This window comes from Lissotriton vulgaris, chromosome 2_1, assembly GCF_964263255.1.
Source record: "Lissotriton vulgaris chromosome 2_1, aLisVul1.2, whole genome shotgun sequence".
NCBI classification, from domain to species: Eukaryota; Metazoa; Chordata; class Amphibia; order Caudata; family Salamandridae; genus Lissotriton; species Lissotriton vulgaris.
Window position 1 is genome coordinate 1756159176 of NC_141687.1, and position 23444 is coordinate 1756182619.

Sequence of the window (23444 nt, forward strand, 5' to 3'; positions counted from 1 at the left end):
GGAGGCTGGAAGCTTCGGATCGAGGGTCTTCTGAGACTTGAGTCCCTTGTTAGTGTCGCCATCTTTTGACGTCGACGTTGATGGCGTCAGTGCGACGTAATTGATCTTGGTCACAGGCTTCGGCGCCCCGATCTTCGGGCTGACACCCCCGAAGGGTCGATGACACTCTTCAGTTTGATTGGATCCGATGAATCCGAAGTCGTCGATCCGAGGACTGTCTTTAGCAGTTTCGGTTTCGATTTTGATTCTGTCGGTTTCGATTTCACCTTCGACTGTGGTTGATCGACCGATGGCTCCTTAGGTATATTCTTAGCCGGGCCTTGACGCGGGGCTATAGAATGTAGTTGAAGACCTTGGCTAAGATCTTCTGGCGATGCCTCGACCTGAGCCTTTGAAAGTACAGTGTCCTCATCGGCCCCAGCAACTGCAGTTGGGCCTTGCTCATCGCTCGATTCGTCATCGACGGCTCCGATGGCCTGTGCGTCGTCCCCTACCTCGACGACGTCTTCATCATAGACGTAGTCTTCTTCGTCTTCATCATAGTTAGAGTTCTGCTCCGAAGCTGGATCCGACTGTTGTTTAGGATCCTCTTCATCGACGCCCTCGTCGTCTTCAGCCTCGAATATGTTCTCCGGGTCGGGCGCTGTTTTCTGCGCCGACTGTCTCGCGGCACGTCTAAGCCGAAGTGTTTTCTTTGACCTGAACCGAGAACAGGCCATGCATGCAGCTGGCCTCGTCGTGGTCCGGAGATCGACATTTATTGCACACCGGGTGCACATCGATGTGAGGGTATTTAGAGTTGCAAACGGGGCATCGTTTGAACGGGCTCCGTTCCATCATCGATCGTTGATGGGGCCTTTGGTGTTGAAAAGGCATGCGGCCTTCGACGTCCAGCTCGAAGAACTGGAAGAAGTTCGCGGCACCTAATGAAAAGACAATACCGACGCCCCGAAGGCCTTTTGGCCTTGTGAAAACGTTTTTTATATTGATTCCAGCTTGGGTTAAGAAAGTACATCCGAACCCAATGGCGGAAAAAAAACAATCTGAGGATGGAGAGGATGCCCATGCGCACTGTAGTCCAGGGGAGGAGCCACCTATCTCGTGATACTTCGAAGACTCTTCCAGGACAACAATGTGCAATCATCCGGACCCAACACTAGGCGGCGATCTATGCACAGATATGAATTCAGCAGCCCACATGCCTCAAACATGTATTTTTGTAATTTTACAGCTCGGTATGGATAGCACTAATCCTATGCAAGAAAAAATAAAAAAATAAATAGAGAGAAAGAGAAAGAGTTGACTTATACGTTTCAGGCCTTATATAGTTAGGAATTAGCATTTTAAAACCATTTTAAAACCTTGCAAATTCACTTGAAAAACCATAGGTTTCAGTTAGGAATTAGCATTTAAAAAAACCATTGAAATTGCTCCTATATAGTTAGTTGTACTAACTATATTTCGCGCACCCGCAATCCACTGCTGATGATGTCACATATTACATCATTCATGACATGGTCAGTGACATCACTGATGACATCTCAAATGACATCACTGATCACATCACTGATGATATCATTCATGTGATAATACGATGCACCTCCTCAACCTTCCTTTTGGGACCCCCTGAGAAGGGCTAGAGGGTTGGGGGGTCTCTACCCTGCCCCCTTTTCGTATTTTCAACTCTTGTTTTGGGCTCTCTTGTGCCTCAGTTCTCCTGAAAAACAAGATGGTGGCCAACACTTCCTGGTTTGGACAGTTTGGAATGTTGACAGTCTACTGCCAGCCAATCAGAAACTCGCTCGCGCATGTAAGGGTACGCGCGCGTACGGTACGCATACCGTACGGTGCGTACGGTACGCATACCGTACGCGTACGGTGAGCGCATATAGATATATAATTTGCTCAAATTATATATGCTGGGAACTGAAGTATTTGAAGACTACACTGGAGACCGGTAGTCCTCAAAAGGCAAGCGTAATCACGCAGGAAATGCCAAAATCCCATGAAAGTTGCCTGTGAACAAGGCTGCTGAGTCGGTGGTTTAGAGGAAAGAGCCTGGAGCTCACTCACTCTCCTGGCACAGGTGATGGCAACCAGGAAAGCAGTCTTAAGAGTAAGAAGACGGTGAGGACAGTTATGAAGACGCTCAAAGGGAGCGCACATCAAGTAAGTTAGAACCAGGTTAAAGTCCCACTGGGGCATCACGAAAGGAACAGGAGGGAACATATCAGTGATGCCCTTCAAGAATCTGTTAACAATCGGGGACTTGAACAAAGAAGGCTGATCAGGTAGCCTTAAGAAGGCGGAAAGGGCAGAAAGGTAGCCCTTGATAGTGCCCAGAGCAGAGCCCTGCTGGGCAAGAGAAAGAAGGAAGAGGAGAACCACAGCCTTTGCTGTGCACCATGCCACAAATCTGTTCCACCTGCAGGCGTATACCGACTTTGTGGAGGGACGCCTAGCTGCCAGAATCACAGTACAAACTTCAGGAGGCAAGTCAAATGGCCTCAACTGTCGCCGCATAATCTCCAAGCATGGAGGTGGAGACTGGACAGGTTCGGGTGGAGGACAGTCCCCTGTTGCTGCAACAGAAGGTCCTCCTGAAGACGCAGACAAATCGGGGGATCAACAGACATGCTGAGTAGCTCTGGATACAAATATCTTTGTGCCCAGTCCGGAGCCACAAGGATAACCTGGGCGGAAAGGCGTACAACAGACCGCAACTCCACTTGCGACGAAAAGCGTCTCAGAGCGAGTGCTGCCTTGGAAATTCCAACGCGCAGAACTGATGACATTGCGCGTTCTCTTCTGTGGCGAATAGATCTAACCAAGGCTCTCCCTACTGCTGAAAGAGGCCATGCGCCACGTCCGAGTTCAGACGCCATTCGTGATCCATCATGCACCGACGGCTGAGTTTGTCCGCCCTGGCATTCAGGGAACCTGCCAGGTGTTGAACCACCAGGGTCACGCCCTGATGTTCCAGCCTATGCCCAGAGGCGCACGGCCTCCTGGCATAGGGTCCACAACACCACCCCACCCTTGTTTGTTGCAGTACCACATGGCGGTGGTGTGGTCCGTGAACACCTGCACTACACTCCCCCGGACAGAGGGGAGGAATGCCTTCAGTGCAAGCCGGATTGCCCACAGCTCCAGAAGGTTGATGTGGAGCTGGGACTCCGCCGGAGACCAGAGGCCTCAGATCTCCGCCTCTCCCATGTGGCCCCCCCAGCCCTGGAGGGACGCGTCCGTCACAACTACGTGCTCCGGTTGGGGTAGGGAGAGGGATCTGCCGCTGACCCAATCGCGGTCCGTGAGCCACCACTGCAACTGTTTTGCAGTGCCCTCCGAGATCAAGACATGGTCGGACAAGTTGCCCTGATGCTGGGCCCACTGAAACTTCAGGTCCGACTGCAGAGCCCGCATCCGCCACCGGGCGTAATGCACCAGAAGGATGCAGGAGGCCATCAGCCACAGAAGCCGCAGCGTCAACTTGACCGAGACTCGGGATAAAGGCTGAAAGATCAGAATCAGAGCCTGAATATCCCGAACCCGCTGTTCGGGAGGATAAACCCGAAACTGCGCAGAGTCTAGAACCACTCCGATGAAAAGGAGCTTCTGAGAGGGACACAGGTGTGACTTCGGCACATTGATGGAGAACCCCAGCAGGTGCAGGAGATCGGCCGTAGTCTGGAGGTGGCTGACGACTGTCTGGGGCAAGCCCGCCTTCAACAACCAGTCGTCGAGGTAGGGGAAGACTGAAACCCCTAACCTGCGCAGATGAGCTGCGACCACCGCCATCACTTTCGTGAACACCCGCGGGGGCGCTGGTAAGACCGAAGGGGAGCACAGTAAAAACGGATAGTGAACCGCAGGTAACGCCGGTGGGCCGGCAGGACGGGCATGTGAAAATAAGCGTCCTGCAAGTCCAACGCTACCATCCAGTCTCCAGGGTCTAAAGCAGCTAAGACCTGAGCCAATGTCAGCATCTTGAACTTCTCCTTCCGGAGGAAGCCGTTAACGTTCCGTAGGTCCAAGATAGGGCGGAGGCCCCCTTTGCCCTTCTTGGGTACCAGAAAGTAGTGGGAGTAACAACCAGACCCTACTTCTGCCCCAGGAACGCGCTCGATGGCCCCCTTGACCACGAGGGCCGTAACTTCCTCCTGCAAATGTTTCAAGTGATCTCCCGACACGCGGGGGTACTGCGGTGGCATGGCTGGAGGAGACGTCTCGAAGGGGAGGGAGTAGCCCCTTCGGACGATTTGCAGCACCCACCTGTCCGATGTGACAGTGCACCAGTGGTGGTGGTGATGGCGAACCCTGCCCCCCACAGGCGTCACATGGCTCTGAAAGCTCAGACTAGGAAGGTTTTGTGGCGGATGCTGCAGGGGTAGGTGTGGACTGGCCTCGCCTTTGACCCCAACCACCGCCACGGCGGTGTCCACGTCCGCCACCGCGCTAGATGTTAGCCTGCGACGCGTGGCTGGCGGCACGTGTGGGGGCGCCCCTTCCTTGGCCACGAAAGGAGCAAAAGGCAGCAGTTTACTGGCGCGGGCAGAGAGGCCCAAGGACTTGGCCGTAGCCCTGGTGTCCTTAAAGCGCTAAAGCGCATGGTCTGCCTTGTCGCCAAAGAGGCAACGGCCATCGAACGGCATGTCCATAAGTGTGTCTTGGACAACAGCCGAGAAGTTGGCGGACCTCAACCAGGCGTGGCGACGAATCGCCACCGTCGTTGCCATCGATCAACTTAGTGAGTCGGTAGTGTCCAGCCCACATCGGATGGAATAACGAGCCGCATCTCGACCCTCCACAAGGGCTGGCCAAGTTTGGCCCGGATCTCCACCGGGCATTCTGGCAGCACGTCCGCGACCGTATCCCACAGAGAGTGGGTGTAGCGGCCCAAGAGGCACGCGGTGTTGACTGACCGCAATCCTAAACTCAGGGAGGAGAATACTTTATTCCCGTATTGTTCGTACCTCTTGGATTCCCGATCAGGGGGAGCCTCCGGGAATGCGGTCTGGGAATTAGAGGACTGGATAACCAGGCTCTCTGGGGTGGGGTGGGTAGACAGAAAGCAAGGGTCGCCCGGAGTCGGGCGGTGGCGCCAGGCCACGTTCTTATTCACAGGCTGACGGGCCTGGACCAAGTGCCCAGAAGAACGTCAGATAAGGCCTCATTAAAGGGCATCAGAGGCTCGGCCAAGCTTGACTGCGGTTTAAGGACCTCAGTGAGGAGGTTAGTCCTCACGGCCGCGGCGAGGAGCTCAAAGCCCAAGTCCTTGGCCGCCCTCGTCAGCACCACGCTATAAGCCGCCCCCTCCTCCGTAGCCACGCTAGGAGGGGAGAAAAAACCAGTGTCGAGTGAAGTGTCCAGACCACTGGCCTCCCAAAGCTCTCCTGTCCAGTCCGCAGAAGACCGACACTCACGTGCCAGAGGGTCCTCAGACCCCTCCCAATCCCCCTCGTCACCAATCACCTGGTACTGGGGCAGCCGACGGTGCAGGGGCCAAAGCAGCCGGCGGCGCAGGGGCCAAAGCAGCCGGCGGCGCAGGGGCCAAAGCAGCCGGCGGCGCAGGGGCCAAAGCAGCCGGCGGCGCAGGGGCCAAAGCAGCCGGCGGCGCAGGGGCCAAAGCAGCCGACGGCGCAGGGGCCAAAGCAGCCGACGGCGCAGGGGCCAAAGCAGCCGACGGCGCAGGGGCCAAAGCAGCCGACGGCGCAGGGGCCAAAGCAGCCGACGGCGCAGGGGCCAAAGCAGCCGACGGCGCAGGGGCCAAAGCAGCCGACGGCGCAGGGGCCAAAGCAGCCGACGGCGCAGGGGCCAAAGCAGCCGACGGCTCAGGGGCCAAAGCAGCCGACGGCGCAGTGGCCAAAGCACCTGACGGCGCAGGGGCCAAAGCACCAGACGGCGCAGGGGCCAAAGCACCCGACGGCGCAGGGGCCAAAGCACCCGACGGCGCAGGGGCCAAAGCACCCGACGGCGCAAGGACCAAAGCAGCGCAGGGGCCTTGCACCCGACGGCGCAGGGGCCAAAGCACCCGGCCCGCGTGGTGACCCAGTCGGGGCCGCTTGGCCAGAAGGCGCCGCGGAACCCGACGGAGGAGTGAGCGAACTCATAGGCGAGAGGAAGGCCTCGATCTCCTCTGGCGTCGCGTGCTGTATAGGGACCGGCGGGTATGGAGCAGGCTGCGACGCTCGTGGCTCCGGCGGAGCCGCATGGGGGGGGGGGGGGGGGGGGGGGGGGTGTCGCCCGAACCACCGGCAGCATCGCGCGAGCGTCAGGGGGAGGGGGAGGAGGGGGAGGAGGGGGAGGAGGGGGGGGAGGGGGGGGGGGAGGGGGGGGGGGGGGAGTCAGAAGAGCGATGGTGCCTCTTCGACGACTTGTGCCTCTTACCGAGACCGCTGAAGACTCCCGGAACTGTGGTGACTCCGGCCCCGCGACCGGTCCCTAGACCTCCTTTCGGACCGGGACCTCGAGCGGAGCGGGGCAGACTGCCGAAGCTCGGGTCGCTTACGGGACCGCTCCAGTCTAGCTTTAGACGTCAGGGCCCGGCAGTCGGAGCAGGACTTGTTGTCGTGGTCCGGGCCTAGACAGTGCAGGCACCGGCGATGGGGGGCGGTAACCGACATCAGTGGGTTGCAGTCGGCGCAGGGTTTGAACCCGGGCATCCCTACCGGCACCTTCGGAGTCGAAAGACTTCGAAAATAGATCAAAAAAGATCGTAAAAAGTTAGTAAAAAAATGACTAGGTTACAACTTTTTCCAGATCTGCGCTTGCTGGCGCGGAAAAAAACTGACGTCAGCGCCCGGAGGCGGTGTCTAAGTACTCCGACGACGTCATCACGGCACCCACGACTGACGCGGAGCCGCGGACGACACCTACCAACGCACATGGGTACTGCTACGCAAAAATTTCCGGATCCAGTCTGACGCCTGGGGATATTCGAACGTAAGGAATCTATCACTAACGTGTCTCTTTCAGATTTTTACCGCATTTGAAAATGTGAATTCCACCAACAGCATTAACAGTATCATAGTGTTGCAGCCTCAAAAGGATTCAGTTCCGTATAGGGCTTAGTGACATTTTTCTGTGCATTATGTGGAAAACGTTTGTCCCCATATTACTCAGTAAATGATTGTGCAAGTACCTGCAAGTAATGGGAGATCACTCCTCATTGTGTTGGGTTCAAATAACGCTCCAAACTCTAGCTGCTTCCAAGCAGTGCATCAAAATATTGGCTGGCTGGCCCCCCGATTGTGCAGTGGCCTGAGCTTAGCCAACATCTCCATTGCGATATATGGGCAGCAGGGGTCTTTGTAGCCAAGAACACCATGAAGACAAATGAAGATTGACGAAAGGAGTGCCTCAGCCTTCCCAGTCGGGCCTGGTCTCGAAGTCACCGAACATATACCAAAAGGAATGCCACAAAGCCTTCACAAAGTAGGAAAACAGGCCCTCCTGTATATATGCAGACTAATACGAGACAATATACCCATCATGAAGTCAAGCTTTACAAGTCAAAAGCATGAAATCATCCGTCTCGTGTGAGGATGTATACCACTCATTACACCAAACAATTGGTAGCACAAGGCACTTAATGGCAGTCTTATACATTTCAGATCGGCGATTATGATCGGATTAATTCAGAACAAACATACCCTTATACTCTATACAGAAGAAGAAGAGGTAAGGCTATCCATACTCAGTCTCTCATGAGGTTTTACAATTGTGATGTATCACCGAACTAAGACCATACGTGTCCTTTTGTTGTAGGGGTCTACTTGTATGTCCTGATGAAGCCGTTCCAACTGCTACTGAGAGGCGGCTGCTTTACTCCAGAGAGTGAGCCTGCACCTGCCTGACAGGGCCACTGTACAACAAGCAGCAAACCTTTTCCGAGCAGGATCTGATCTTACGAGGGTACACACTGCAACGCCGAACACTTCCGTGCTGCATACGCGGGTAAGAGTTGAACTGGGCTTATGGGCCCTAGGGGATTTGCTGCTGCAGGTGCTGCTGCACCATAGACACTTTAGACTACAATTCAGAGGAGTCAAAGGGAACTCTTGAGTACTGCTCATTCCCTGGTTGAGGCCACCATTGAATTGGGAATAACCCCAAACACGTTAGATGAAGGAGACTGAGACAGGTATTTGCAGGACAATGACTAAAGTCCAGACCTCGTGGGGGGATTGGGTTGTGGTGTCCGAATGTCACTTTTCTTAGCATGGTTTATAATAAAATACTACCTTTTCTTATGAAAACAAGGATTTGGCTGGACATTGATTGTTCGTACTGTTTGAACTTTGAGTTATGATTCGTATTTACTGGTCCGCATCTACATCCCAGAGGGCGCCTTGGCTGCTCAATCGCAGATACCACTGAGAGTCAAGTGCAGAAGGAGTACTTGGCCTTGGTGAGCGGGATCCATAGTAGGCCGGGCCCCAGGACATCAGGAATAAAAGGCCTCAACCACTATGGTTGGGCCCAGTAAAATCTACGTGCTCTGAAAGGGGTTCTCACAGGGCTCAAATTTCAAATGTGATGTTTAAGAATCATTTTCATTGGCTTCAGAATTGGAGTAATTGGTTCCTGATCAAGGGCTTTTGTCAGGCCCGATGCGCACTGGGGATCGGAGACATGGATATACAATAGTGCTATTGATTTTTAAACAACTCTTGTGGAAACATGTCAGAATATGATTCTATATTTAAGTGAACAATTAGTAAATATTACTAAAATAAAGTACAAAGTATGGCTTAATTATATACAGAAGGAGAACAAATGACAAGCGAGAAGAAGAAAATGTAAAATCTTTTTACACATTTGAAGTGGTGCAACACGAGGGGTGACAACCCGAGGACAGAGTGTGCTTATAATGAACTGTTTCAGCCCACTTAATTGTGGAACACACTCCATCAAACACGAAAACATACAATCGTGAATACCTTTTTTTAAAATATTTAGCATTAAGGCAAGTGACATTAAAATAAAGCGACTACTCAAGGGATAACCTTGTTCAGGGTAATAAAACAGCACATGTGAAATGAATGTATGTTTGTCAGGAGATCCCAGACTAATGCTGAATCTGCAATGTAATGGTTTGTCTTACCTTGGCCCATTCTACAATGCAGTCCAAGCAGAAATAATGGTTGCAGTTTTCAGGGGTTCCGACCACCTGGTCCCTGAAAACATTGAGACAGATGGGGCAGTTTTCCCCCTCTTCATCGGAACTGCGACTGCCATTGACAGCTGGTTTACTAATCAAAGAATCAGCTCCACCCATTGCACCCTCAAGCTCATCCTCCTCTTCCTCTTCCTCGTCCTCCTCCTCTTCATCTTCCTCATTATCATCATCATCATCATCTTCGAATGAACCTGAAAACAAAAGGACAATTCTGCCATTCAAGTAGCAAATATATGTACCGAGGTATAGACAGCATGAATATGATGCACTCTCACTCTGTGGTTCTGAAGATTCAGCTCACTGGCTAGTATGAATTCTGTTATAAAGGAGCAACTTCTGATTCATTCTAGATGTTGGCATTGCAGTCTGTAGAACAATGGAAACAATCTGTTTTCTTTAGAGAACTTGTGGATGTCACTCTTGCTGTCATACAGGGTATAATAGGCACGCATCAAAGTAAAAACAGATACAAAGACTTAAAATGATTGGATACTTTCAAGGAGAAAATGTAAAGTAAGGCCTAGGGCTTTTAACTATTATCACAACATATAAGGACTTACTCTTGCAATTGCTTTCTAGCATTAGAGGTTTAACAGAGACAGCAATGAGAAATGCAAATAAATACTATTAACAATACGAGAACAGTGGGAGTGTGTGCTAGCATACCTCTCTATATTATGTAGTAATGACCTTATTGGTCTTTGTTCGCTTTCATAGACCATATGAGACTATGGAAGGTTTGGCGATCATCTAAATTATGTAATCAATAAGTGTGAGCAAAATCAAATCACGTGACATTTGGAAACTTTTTCAGCAAAACATTTGTTAAAGTTGGATGTGATTGCTTCCAGCTGAGAAGAGAGAGGCTGCTGAAGATACTGTAGGGTTGACGGGGTACTTCCTGGGGGTACACCCCGGTCCTTGGTCTAGGTGGTGCAACTTTAGCCATACGGGTCAATGTCCCTCTAAGTCCTCTTTGTTCCAGTAAAAGTCCAGTTACCACTGGACTACTGGTCTCCGGCAGTTCATCTGGCTATAGGTTTCCTTCTGGGTGACCAAAATACACTCTGATACTCTCCTGGGTCTAGCAGATTCGGGTGCAACTTTGAAGCACTGGAACTTGGTCTCCCATGCTGGCAGCAATGGTGAGCGATAATCCAGTGGTCTAGGCTACCAACACACCCAGACAGGTTTCCTCAGCTTTTGTAGCTATGTGTTGCAAACAGGAAGTCAGCTAATTGACTCTTGGAGTCGCTGCTTCCTGATGCGCTTAGGGGACAACTTGTGAAAGCATGAAACCACAGACACAGTCTATTGATAGCTAGCCCATGGAGCTGCAGGTGCAATCGAACTTTGGTGCAGCCTCTTCTTTGCAAGGTCCAAGGTCAGCAGGTCGGTCCTTCTGGCCTCTTCTCCAAATCAGACAAGATCTGAGTTCTGGGGCCATGGGTGCCTCTTTTATGCCAAGAAAGTTCCCACTGGGGAGGTCACAGCACTAGCCAATAAGCTACTTGGATCCCTCCCACCTGAGAGCGTCCTGTGAAGTGCGGGATCTAGCTATCCCAGAGTGCTCTTTTCTGCCCACTCTCAAAATGGCTGAACCCCTCTCTCGGTGTGTGCAGTTTGGTAGCTCACCCCCGGGGTGTGGCGACCTCTGGCCTACGCATCCACTGGAAAACCTTTCTGACCAGCGTATTCCCCTCACTGCCCCAAACGCCCTACGGTCTTCCTAGAAAAAGGAGAAGCCCCTCTTGTTTGTGTTTCCTATTTACCCATCAAAGGCGGCTTTCCCTTTGAAGATCGCCTTTTAGGCTCGCACCCTGTGTGGTTTTTCCTGCCAGGAGGAGATAACATCTCATACCTCGGCGGATCCTTGTAGGGATTCCTGGAAGTCTTTCTCATCTCCCCAGGAGGTCAGAAAGGTGTTTTGAAGACAGACACTTGTTTGCACCTATAAACAGGCACTGGAAGCGTGGACATAAAAATGTCAACTTACTAAAGTTGCACTTTGCCCACTAGTGACATTAACTCGAATTTAATGCACTGATTATTAGGATAACTTAGAAGTATGAACTTTAGCAGTCAAGTTTCAAGTGTATTGCTTGATTAATTAAAATCATCACAATACCCCCCTACATAAAAGGAGTAAGTTTCATCTTCTCAAACAGCTTGAGGTGTCATATATACAAAAGTGCAACTGTGCTCTGACTCCCATACATTTCAAATGTGTAAAAAATCTATTATTTTAAAATCATTCTAAAACTATATTTAGATGAAGTTGCAGCAAAAAGTTAAAATTATGTACCGACAACTTTAAAAAGTATGGGAATTTGTTACATACAATTATGATTAAAGATCGTCCGCTTGCAATAGGCAGCTGTTGACTAGTCTCATAAACTTGACTCCTCGGCAAGACAAGAAGCATGATGAACCCTCCAGCCACCTTATCACTGCTTGTCTGCTAGAGCGAATGTTCAGGTTGATAAAAATCGCCTTTAGATATTGTCTCCTTTAGCAGTCCCATTAAGAAATTAGCATAGCTGAGATATTAGCCTGTTACTCTGCGCTCACCTATGAGGATACTAGTCTTTAAACAGTAAAAAAGTCATTGTTGGGTTTTACTGTTAGGACCTAAAAAATATGAAACTACAAGTCCAACCTTTTAATATAATGCATCTTGCCCTTAGGGCTCAGTAGGCCTGCTTTAGGAGTCACTTGCAAATATTAAAACGGTATGCTTGGGCTTCGCAATTACTTAAAATGAATAAGTTGAGTTAGCAGTTTAAAACTGCTCTGCCAACCAACAATGGCAGGCTGGGAGTCTTGCTTTTGCCTTGCCACACTCGTTTTGGCACTAGTGCTGCAGTCCACAAGAGACATTTGAGCTTAAAAACCCTAGCTAACCCTGGTACCATATATTAGTAACATATAAGTAAATCCAGTTAAGCCAAATGGAGGAAGGCCAATTAAACGTGTGACTTTTATAGGGCCAGAGCACATGTACTGAGTCGTGAACCACAGAGTTCAGGGCATTTCAGATATATTACACCAGTACCTAGTAGTCAGCAAGCATTGGCAAAGCCAACAGGTCTCGCCAACATAAGATCTATAGCGTTGTCAATATTTTTTCACCACGTTGCAGTGTTGCACAGCAGTGCGGCCTCTGGGCAACTTGGAGAAAAACATTGACAAAGCCAATAGCTCCCGTATAAGCGAGGCTTATTGGATTTTCCAATGCTTGTTTTTAGTGGTGGGACTAGGTGCAGGTCAGCCTGTGGGCTGCTGTCTGCCCCTCCCTCTGCCCTTTCTCCTCTGCTCCTCGGAGCATTGGAAATAGGAGACTGAGTGGGGGAATCGAGGTGCTAAATGAGTTGCCTAATCGGCATTTATTTCTAGGAACAGGTCACCCAGTACCCGGGCCAGTTCGTAATGTTCAAGTCACAGCGAGCCATTGAGACAAGGAAAGGGATCAGGTGTGGCGTTTTCGCCAGAGCTGCTGACTTGGGAATCCGGGGAACAAGTTGCTAGTTTAGGCGTTGGCTCAACATCTTGTGATTCTAGGCAAATCACTACATGTGATTGTGCTTAAAAAAAAAAACATGAGGGCAGCCTTCTGCAATGTACCTGATCCTCATGTAAATAGCCGCATTACATGCAGGTACGAGATTGACATGCAAGACTGCAATTTCTTTTTTGAATTGTACAATGTTAAAATGAAAAAACAGCACTTGCACAACAGCTTGACTGGTGCTCATGTAAAGAGCTACAATACGTGCAGGCAAGTTAGGTATAAACCAGTCTGCCCCCCTACACAAACATTTTAAAAAAGCCAAGTTGGGTATGAAACAAGAAACAAAACAGGTGCAGTCCCCAAAGTGAAAGTGGAACATGCTAGAAATAACAAACAAGGAAGAGTGGGAGGGGGTGCAAACATGGAGCGCAGGCTGCAAATGAAAACAATCAGCTCAAGAGGAGTGGTGTGGGCGGGCACAGGAATGCAGCTGCCGCCCTATGTGCCACTGCTCGCTCCAGAGAGCAAAATGCAGTGGGAGTCAACATTGCAAAAAGAGGTGGGACATGCACCCGCCTTTTCCCATTTGCGTGCTTTCATTCTTGAAAGACACATGCGAAAAGCCAATCCTATGCGTTGGGAGAGTCAGACCCACACAGAGTTGTTTAGAGTGCTTACAAGAAGCCTCGCAGAGCAGCGCGTGCTGGCTCAGGCTCGACCTAAAAATGGGGGCAAAAAATGGGGTTGAATTTGCAACAAGCCCGTTTCCTTACAATTAGCCAAAGGCTGTTAAAATTGCATAGGAAGGTCTTGAGGATGCACTTTTAGTGGTTTATTACGGGCTTTCACTCACATGGTTATAGCACTTTATTCTGATGAAATTAGCATCTCTAGGAGGAAAATATTACATCAGCCAAAATAGGATTCTCAAATTTCGAAGGTTTCAACTAAACCCCCTAGGGTCACATTGCTACGTTAAGACTATTGAAGTGATTTGGTACTTTGAGCTACTGGTGTCAAAGTCTTCTGTATAATAGAGGCAGTGAGCACTAACCAAGGTCACTGGTATTTCAAACACAACCAAAAAGAACAAGCATCGGCAAAGCCAATAGGTCTCGCCATTGGGATGTATAGGTTTTAATAATTCCTTCTGGGAGTGCTGTACTGCATCAGCATGTCCAAAAGCTAATTTAAAAAACGGATACATTAAAGTTGCGTGATATGGCCATCCACATACTTTTATAGACAAACACTCCCACCACACACGTGAACCTACGGAAGGACCTGCCGACATTTTTGGTTTTAATTACCAATCGGAAATGGATCAGTCTATTTTTTTAATGTTGATGAGACAGGCAGCAATTTCCTGCCTCACATTCCCCTCTTCAGGACCCCATCAAAATATATACATTTTTTAAAAAGCCACACATATACGGGACCAAGGTGGGGTGGAAGTAACAGGGAGAAGGCGTGGTTGGGAAGCAAAAGGGAGGTGGTGGGATGGGAATTATCACGGAGTGGATGGGGAAGAGCAGTGTACAAGGAAGACAACAGACCATGGGCGGATTTTGGAGGTTGCAAAAGTACAAGAGGAAGAGAGCTGGAAAACACGTGCACAATTATGCAGTGCCAAGTCAAAAATGAAAAAGTATTTCCTTAAGAGTGAGCTTTGGAAGGATGAAAGTCAGCCATTCAAAGAGATGGGAAAGAGGTTACACTCCGGGAGAGGGACGAAGAGGGGAATTCCTTTCACTCTTAAATGAGCAACACATACTGTATATTAAAATGTGTTCCACATCAATCCAACAGAACAGCTCAAATGGAGCTACAAAGTACATTTCGATATCGGACTGGTGTGGGCCCACTTCCTACTGAGGGGGGAAACAGTTGGCCGGATCTCTTCATAGTGCACAATCAGCCTCTCTTCCTAGGCAGCAGTTGCCTATTACTTGCACTTACCTGAATCATCATCTAAGTCTTCATTTTCACCTTCACCTTCACCTTCTTCCTCATCTTCTTCAGATTCATCTTCCTCACTTCCAGTTTCCTCTCCTGACTCTCCTTCGTCTGCAATAGTTCACAGATAAAAATAGCATGTGTTGGTTTCGGACACAAACAGCAATCTGAGATAGTGGCATAGTATGGACAAATGAAGCTAATAATGGAGGTTCTAAACATGCTCTGTTGCGGAGAGATCTTTCTTTGCACTGTGATGTAGGAGATGTTTTAGAATTCTCTTGCTGGACAACATTAAAGGGCGATGCTACAATGATGAATATTTTCATAAAACCATGATGAAGTGTGCTTGGGCCGTTGCTAAGGGGCTTTGTTTCTGTAAAAACAGCAATCCAATTTTTAGCCATTTACTAACATTAGGCTGGCACTACCAACTGATGTCTCAGCTGATCAAAGAACAAACCATCACAGGAGGCAGATATTTGAATATCCTACTGCTTCTTCAATATATACAAGCTCCCTTTGTGTGCCAATAGCTGGAACTACAGTCCACTGCATGGAGCCAAAGGTCATAACTGGGTGGCCTCTAGTAGTAGGCGGTAAAGGCTAAGACCATGCCCTGAGCCAAGATCCTGCAGGACAATGAAACTATGGGAATGGGACATGTGATTGATGTAGGAAACACTGCACCCATCGCTTATTGGGAATGGCCAGAGACGATGTCTATTGTGCCCCAGGGGGGTAGGACCAGAGACTAAGTGCAAACACAAGTTCATGCATATCCTAAACCCCAAAATGTTCACCAAAGTGGAAATGTTACAAATTAATTATTTACAGTGAGCTTTGTAATACTTTGCTCCAAACAAGCAATGCTGTCTGAATGACTATTTACTCATATTTAATGGCTATTGACGAAAATCACCTTCACCTCTAGCCTCAACTTCACGTTGAAAGGTAACCAGACAGGTGTAGGTAATCATATGAACCTGTGCGTAAACCTTTTCACTTAAGACGGAGTACACGACAACCGCTACTACATTAGGAATTGGCAATAGTTGAAAACTAGGAAAGAATCGACTTTCACACAGAATAGAGAACGTTATTCAATAGATATTAAAATAAAGATATATGGGTCACGACGAGACGGTGGTCTATATTACAAAGGAAACGCATCTTGTTTAAAATGTATATCTTTTATTAGACCAATATGATCCGTTTTAGGAAGTTGGAAAGTATATGAACTATTTTCTGTTCAATCGGGGTTTGGTTTAATCACTGGAAGGAAGGGAAACAGGTATTCAGATGCAGGACTAGGCGATACATTTCTAGGTTACAGGAAAGGAACTGAGGTGGTTGCAGCACTGGAAGCACATATCCTCGCTCCTGAGTACAAGTACTGCAATGAGAGAAATCAGGACAAGTTACATGCTTAGCTGTCTCAGAAACTACATTTGCTAGGATGGCTAGGATAACTTCTTAGCACCACATTTACAAACACAGAAATGAGAGGGCCCACAGAGGCACTTGGATGAGATTCAGATTTGGGAAAACTAGTTAAGTGGCATGGGAATGCAGATGCATTCAGCTTGTTCTTTCCGGGGAGGCTTTCCTTTTTAACTCAAAGTGGTATAGATTAATTCATAGGGATACCAGCTTGGTGAGCAGATCTTGGTGTTGGAGGCCTAGGAGGCTTTGAGTCAGCTTTGGTCAGGGAACATACTGGGGACCAAATGGGTTCCCAACTAAATTTTGCTGATAAGGTTCTTGGCAGCCAGTCCCTCCTCTTCAGAAGGCGTTTGTAAGAACACTGGCTGATGGGGTCTGCCCACAGACTTTTCCCATTGCTGTATGCCTAAAACCAGGACACCCATCTTACAAGCCCATCTCTCATATAAATATTGAGGCTAGGATGCTTATCAATGCTTTGATTAATCTTTTACATGTCATAGGTATTCCTATTTATGAGGACCAGAGTGGCTTTATGTCAGATTAATCTACCCAGTATAATATGAGATGCCTCCAAGCAGCAACAACACCTTTAAGGGCCACTAACCACCCTCCTAGCAAATATTAAAAACATATCCAACACTGATAAATAGGACATAGGTTTGCTCTTTCAGCCAGGATGGGGTTCAGGCTCCAATTCCTGGGATACATCCCTGTGCTATACACAGCAGTTGACCAGGGTGAGGTTTAGCGAAGTGCTATGCGCATAATTCCCTCTGACACATGGCCAAAGGCAGGGTGTACTCTTACCCCCCTGCATTTACATTAAATATTTAAAAAAATACTCACCAACCTGACTAAATCACTAACCGTGAATGGGCATTGGAGGAGGAGGATAGAGTCTTTCAGTACGCAGATGACCACTTTATCTTATATATTCTCAGGTCCTCTTGCGAAGGCACTCTTTGAATGGTTTAGATACTACTTTGGCCTACACAGAAACTGGTCCAAGTCAAAAAATATTTCCATTAAGGGCAGAAGCAGTGGTATAAACTAGACACTTTGTCTGCATGTTGATCTGGAAGGCTTTAGAGATGTGGGTTTTACTGCGGTGTTATTTCCTCAGGGCTGGATGGTTAACATCTCCCTGATGCTGGAATTTCTCAAGAGAGACAAAAGTTGTGGTTACCTCTCCCTTTAATTATCTATGAAACTTCCCACATACTTAACAGCTCATAGCTATGTTCTAGAATATTTTTATGTAAGGGGGGGGGGGGGGGGGGACAGAGTATCAGTGGATACGTGTAGTGAGTCAAATTATGTTGGCCTATTTATGGTGACCATGTTGTATTATCACACTTCTCATTTGCTACTGATAAATCAGAGATTGTAAGACTATTTCAGACACTGTATAGAACTGACTTAGAGCCCTGGGCGGTGTAAAGCCACTTCATGTCCTACAAGGTGGATTCCTTCCTGTGCATACCCCTCCCTCAAACATCAACTGTAATAGAAGAGTGGCAAAGCTACTCTTGAGTTTTCCATAGCCATACTTAAGTTACCGAAGAAACACTACAATGGGCGAGCTCACACTTGGCATAGGTCTGTGCAGTGGTAGGCTCCAAAGGTTAGGGGAACACTACTGGTATTTCTAATGTGTAAAGCGTCAAGTATGGTTATATTCTTTCTCAGACATTTTATTAATTGTTATGTGAGCAAACCATCTTTCATTATTTGGATCTCTACAGCAGGGCTAACAAGCAAACTTTGGGCCATGGTTTTATTTCAAGGTCAGGTATCTGTTGGACATAATCAAATGCATCTGACCAATAGCTTGACAATTGGGTGGGGGGGGGGGGGGGGGGGGGGGGGGCGAACGCCCAGAACAGGTCTATCAATTCAGCATTACGGTGACTTGACATTAGGGGCATCAGTCAGACGAGCTTGGGAATATCCTATTAAGTTTACTGGCTATCATAGAAGTGTAATGCAATATGATATATTGGAAGGGCTTAGTTCTTGTGTTCCTAGATACCAATTTAGGATATATGTTGTTGCCCAGTTATTTCTAAGAACTATCAGATTAATCATAGAAACAAAAAAGAATCATTAATACAATCTACCAGCCACACACTGGAAAAGCAGACTAGTGCCCAACAGAGAGGAAGAAGGCATCACCCAGATTTGTCAAAATGACATTCTGATAACCAGTTATGTTCCTATGAAGGCAAAAAAACGTTACATGACTACCTTGTATGACATAAGACAAATGAAATGCATGCTGTCAAAAATCATTGCCAATGTGGCATGCAAAGGTGGTGTGTCAGAAGTCTTCATGTGTCACCAGAAAAGATGAATCCACTTTCGTCAGTGGGTTATTAGGGTGTAGAAAGTAATAATGTAAAAGTCAAAGCTTATTTTAAGTTTATACCTTCATCACTGAGCACCAACAATGTGGATTTCTTCCCTTTCCCTAGTGCTGCGTTCTTATTAATCAGCTCCTCCTGGCTGTCTTCATCATCCATGGTTTAGCATTGGAACTGATCCCACTGCAACAAAGTTATGAAGTATAAAATCTTGCGATCAGTTTACCAATAGCAGCAAATTTTGTTAAGACTAACATAATTAAGTACAAATCAGCCAGAGCAAACCGTAGTCACATAGCAGAAATATATCTAAATTAAAAAAGTGACCTTTGCAAATTCCTGTTCCTTGATCAGTCATTCCTTTTTTACAAAAGTTGAGTTTGAAAACCACAAAAAAAGATTACTACTGCCCACAGTAGTACTACTAATTTAAGAAAACGTACCGCCGCTGACCTTAGCCACTACTCAACAGGTGGCGACCAGGAGAATAAATTGCTGCACAAAGGACAATATTGGGTTTTCATTCCTAATTACCAGAGGCTAGCTTAAATAAAGTGGTTTAGTCTTATTTAGCAAATGTGAGAGTATTAGAAAATGATATACTTATCCCAACGATCCAAAAGCACCTTTGTCCTTAGCCAATCCAAAGTCGTCCATTATATCAGATCATTCATAATATAATAAGACATTGAAGAGCCTTCTTTCCCTGTTTGCCACCACAGGCTCACTTTTTTCTTCAAATTCATTTTTTGATACGGACAATAACTTATGGACAACTTTTCCTTTCTGAGCAGCAGAGTAAGATGTCCAGGTCGATTTCAAATGGGTACTTGATCCACTACTCCCCCTGTTCTTAACAAACAACGTGAAATCAAGTCAATATTTTACCCATGGAAGGCGTTGTGAAAGTCTCTTCTAAAACTCTAATATAGGAAGCACGCTTAATGGCTGTGAACGTCTAATTAGGAGACATTTACAGTTTCATAAAAATTTAGCAATTCTGTACAAAACCATCCAAAAACAGGGTAGAACAAAAGTCATTCAAACCTGGAAGTAATATCATAATAAGTGGTTAGCATAGATTAGCAACCATACAGTTATGAAAAACTAAATTAAGACAACACAGAGCCTCTGATGGATGTACTGAGAACGGATTGGAAATGGGTCGAATTAGAGAGGAGGCTGCTTAACTTAAATTCAAATTTCTAGTCATCCGGTTTCCATACTTTTATATAAAAAACCCTTTGCAGCAACCCACACCGATCATGGGTTACAGGCACTAGCTCAGTTTGTCATTTATATGTGGCTTCAAAACCGATGTCTCTAAGCAGCGGGGTTCCGCAGGGATCGTCCTCAAGTCCCACCCTGTGAGATAGATAGATAGATAGATAGATAAAATCCAGGGATTGCTTCAAAGCAACAGATTGCGCACTCAGGAATCCAAAGTTAGCACAAAAAAGTTTATTTTCAGATCACACGCTACGTGTTTCGACACGAATGTGCCTTGATCACACGTGAACCACCCTGGTTAGTGTGGCTTGTTATGCACAGGAGTGAACATAGAAAAGGTGACTTACAAAAGTGAAGCAAAGGTGTTTTCCACACTGAATGGTACCGCCATCTTGTAACGGGGTAATGCTAAATCATAATGGATTACATGTCATAACAAATCATTTGTACTGTATAGTCTTATTGTGCAGACTGAAATCACAGTTTACAAATAACATTTGCATATTTATTTATTTATTTAATTGCTTCTATAGCGCCAGACTCGACCACGGTCAGGGTATCTCTGCGCTTTGACTGCAAAAGGTGTTGAGAAACAAGATCTTTACAGAGGAACTGAGATTAAAGAAGAGGGACAGCAGTTAGTTATACCTCCATGAACAGATTAGTTTTTAGCATTTTTCTAAATGATAAATGGTTGGGAATCTGTCTGAGGCTAAGGGGCAGATTGTTCCACAAGTCGGTCCCACAGAAGATAGGGCTCGGCCACCTTGTCTGGTCTTTTCGATAAAAGGTGGTTTAAGCAGGAGTTGGTTGCTTGACCGTAGATCTCGATCCGGTTTGTAAGGCTGCAGTATTTGAGTTAAGTAGTTGGGGCCGTTTCCGAACAAACATTTGTGGACAGTACAGCAGATCTTAAATTTAACGCGTTGGCGTATTGGGAGCCAGTGTAGTTCTCTCAGCAGGGGTCCAGAAGATGTTCTTGAGGGAGCATTCAGAATCAGTCTGGCCGCCGTGTTCTGAACCACCTGCAGTCGATTGATGGCATCCTCATTAGCTTGTATCAGAAGCCCATTGCAATAGTCTAATCGACTTATTACAAGGGCCTGTACAAGGGTCTTTCTGTAGGTGTCCGGTAAAAGAGGGAAAACTCGCCTGAGTAGGCCAATTGTGTGAAAACAGGCTCCTGCAATCACATTTGCGTGATCTTTTAGGGTTAAGTTTTGGTCCAGTTTCACACCCAGGTTTTTGACGGTTGGTTTTGGGGAGGGTACAGGTCCCAAGTCCTGGGGCCACCAGTCGGGAGACCAGAGTATGCTAGCTTTCCCAAAGAGCATCACTTCTGTCTTCCCGACATTACACTGGAGGTAGTTGGGGGCCATCCAGTTTGAGACCGCCCTCATACCCTCTGCAAAATTTTCCCTAACAGAGTTGAGGGCATGGAAAGGGTAGAGGAGTTAAGTGTCGTCGGCGTAAGACACTGGTGTGAATCCGTACTTCCTCACAATCTCAGCAAGGGGGGCCACAGACACATTAAATAATGTGGGGCTTAGGCATGAGCCCTGTGGCACCCCCTTTGTGAGCGCCCTGGAGATGGAGTGGTAGGGGCCCAGGCTGACAGATTGTGAACGGCCAGAGAGGAAACTTTCCAACCATGCGAGCGCCTGACCTCTAATGCCCACTCCTTGCAGTCGGCTCAGCAAGATTTTATGCGACACAGTATCAAAAGCTGCTGACAGGTCTAACAGCACCAGAATCATCGAGCCTCCTCTATCCTGTGACATCTTGATGTTATCGGTCACGGAGAGGAGTGCAGATTCGGTGCTGTAGTTGGGCCTGAACCCAGATTGAGATTGGTCCAGGCCCCCTGTCGCTTCTATGAAACTGGAGATATGGGTGTTAACAAATTTCTCAGCCAACTTGCTCAGGAGGGGCAAAAGAGAGATGGATGTACCATGTTACTCTGCATACTTTTACTCCGCATACCGTTACAACGCGACTTTTACAACGCATACCATTACAACGCATAGCGCTTTGGGGTGCTGGATAGTGGTAAGTATAATTTACTATTCTAACTCCAGTCCCCGTGGACCCTAGGGAAGGTGTTGGATAGTAAATTATACTTATTCCCTATCCTAGAGCGCCCCCCAGCGCAATGCGTTGTAATGGTATGCGGAGTAAAAGTCGCGTTGTAATGGTAGTGCGGAGTAAAAGATGTGTTGTAACGGGTGTATACCAAGAGAGATAGGGCGAAGGTTGGAGAGTTCCGTCCAGGGAGAGGTGGTATTTTTACGTATCGGATTCACGACTGCCTCTTTCCACTGTTGCAGGAGTTTACCTTCTTTAAAGGAGAGATTGAGGATTTTTGTGATGATTGGGCATAATGATCTGCTCAGATTGTTAGTTAGTCTAGCAGGGAGAAGATCATGAGGGGAGTCAGATTTCATGTTGCTCAGTAATGATAGTATTTCACTCTCTGTGACTGCTGGAATGACTTTGAAGATCTCTATGGGATATGAACACATATTTGTCTAAATTCGGTCTAGTGCCTTAGAGTCATATCGGGTTACTGCTGTGTAATTTACCCGAAATTTACAGTGATAAGTTATAAGTTAGCGCGTCATAAATGAAATCCTATCGGTCTAGTGCCTAAGGACTCTATTTTTCATGTATCATTCATACAACTCAACCTGTTCTACCTCACAAAATTGAGCAAAAACAAGACCATACCGGCAGGTAGAACTGCAAAAATGTTATAACTCTTTATAAGTAAGATTTTATTGAAGAGATTTTAACTGCTGTTTTATGTGTTTTTTGTAGGAAATTGGGGAACGAGAAGTCTCTTCCGTCACAGTCACCTCACGGTCCTTCTGACCTTTTCCTTTTATTTGGATGAAAGACACCTTCACCTGTATGAAAGTTGTACTTTATTTCACCTAGAACTGCACTCTATACCTGCCGGTATGGTCTTGTTTTTGCTCAATTTTGTGAGGTAGAACAGGTTGAGTTGTATGAATGATACATGAAAAATAGAGTCCTTAGGCACTAGACCGATAGGATTTCATTTGTGAAGCGCTAACTTATAACTTATCACTGTAAATTTCGGGTAAATTACACAGCAGTAACCCGATATGACTAAGGCACTAGACCGAATTTAGACGAATATGTGTTCATATATGCAAATGTTATTTGTAAACTGTGATTTCAGTCTTCACAATAAGACTATACAGTACAAATGATTTGTTATGACATGTAATCCATTATGATTTAGCATTACCCCGTTACAAGATGGCGGTACCATTCAGTGTGGAAAACACCTTTGCTTCACTTTCGTAAGTCACCTTTTCTATGTTCACTCCTGTGCATAACAAGCCACACTAACCAGGGTGGTTCACGTGTGATCAAGGCACATTCGTGTTGAAACGCGTAGCGTGTGATCTGAAAAGAAACCTTTTTGTGCTAACTTTGGATTCCTGAGTGCGCAATCTGTTGCTTTGAAGCAATCCCTGGATTTAATGGAAATCGGCTTCTGTGGTCCGCCGATCTGTATGCGCCACCTGGCTCGGGAGAAAGAATCCCAGCAGGACCCTGCTTTTGTTTTGGATATATATATATACATGTAGAAAACCACTCCTGCTGCGAGGAAGAAGAGGCACGTACACGAGGCGTGTGTGGATTAGGCTATTTATTATTATTCAGGTCGCCCATGACCCTGCAGGAAAGGAGAGACGCGTTTCGCCAATTTGTCAATCTGTTT

At 47.1% G+C, this 23444-nt stretch overlaps 1 protein-coding gene across 2 annotated transcripts in view; it reads right to left on the minus strand.

Moving 5' to 3' along the window:
* Positions 1-23444, minus strand: part of PHRF1 (PHD and ring finger domains 1) — a 557508-nt gene that overhangs the window by 433094 nt on the left and 100970 nt on the right. For both annotated transcript variants that reach the window (XM_086957804.1, XM_086957803.1), the window contains exons 2-4: positions 18526-18643; positions 14652-14759; positions 9107-9372 (exon numbers count right to left, since the gene is read on the minus strand). In XM_086957804.1, coding sequence (XP_086813930.1) covers positions 9107-9372; positions 14652-14759; positions 18526-18619 — 468 coding nt within the window. In that variant the 5' untranslated portion in view covers positions 18620-18643. The remainder of the gene's footprint in view (positions 1-9106; positions 9373-14651; positions 14760-18525; positions 18644-23444) is intronic.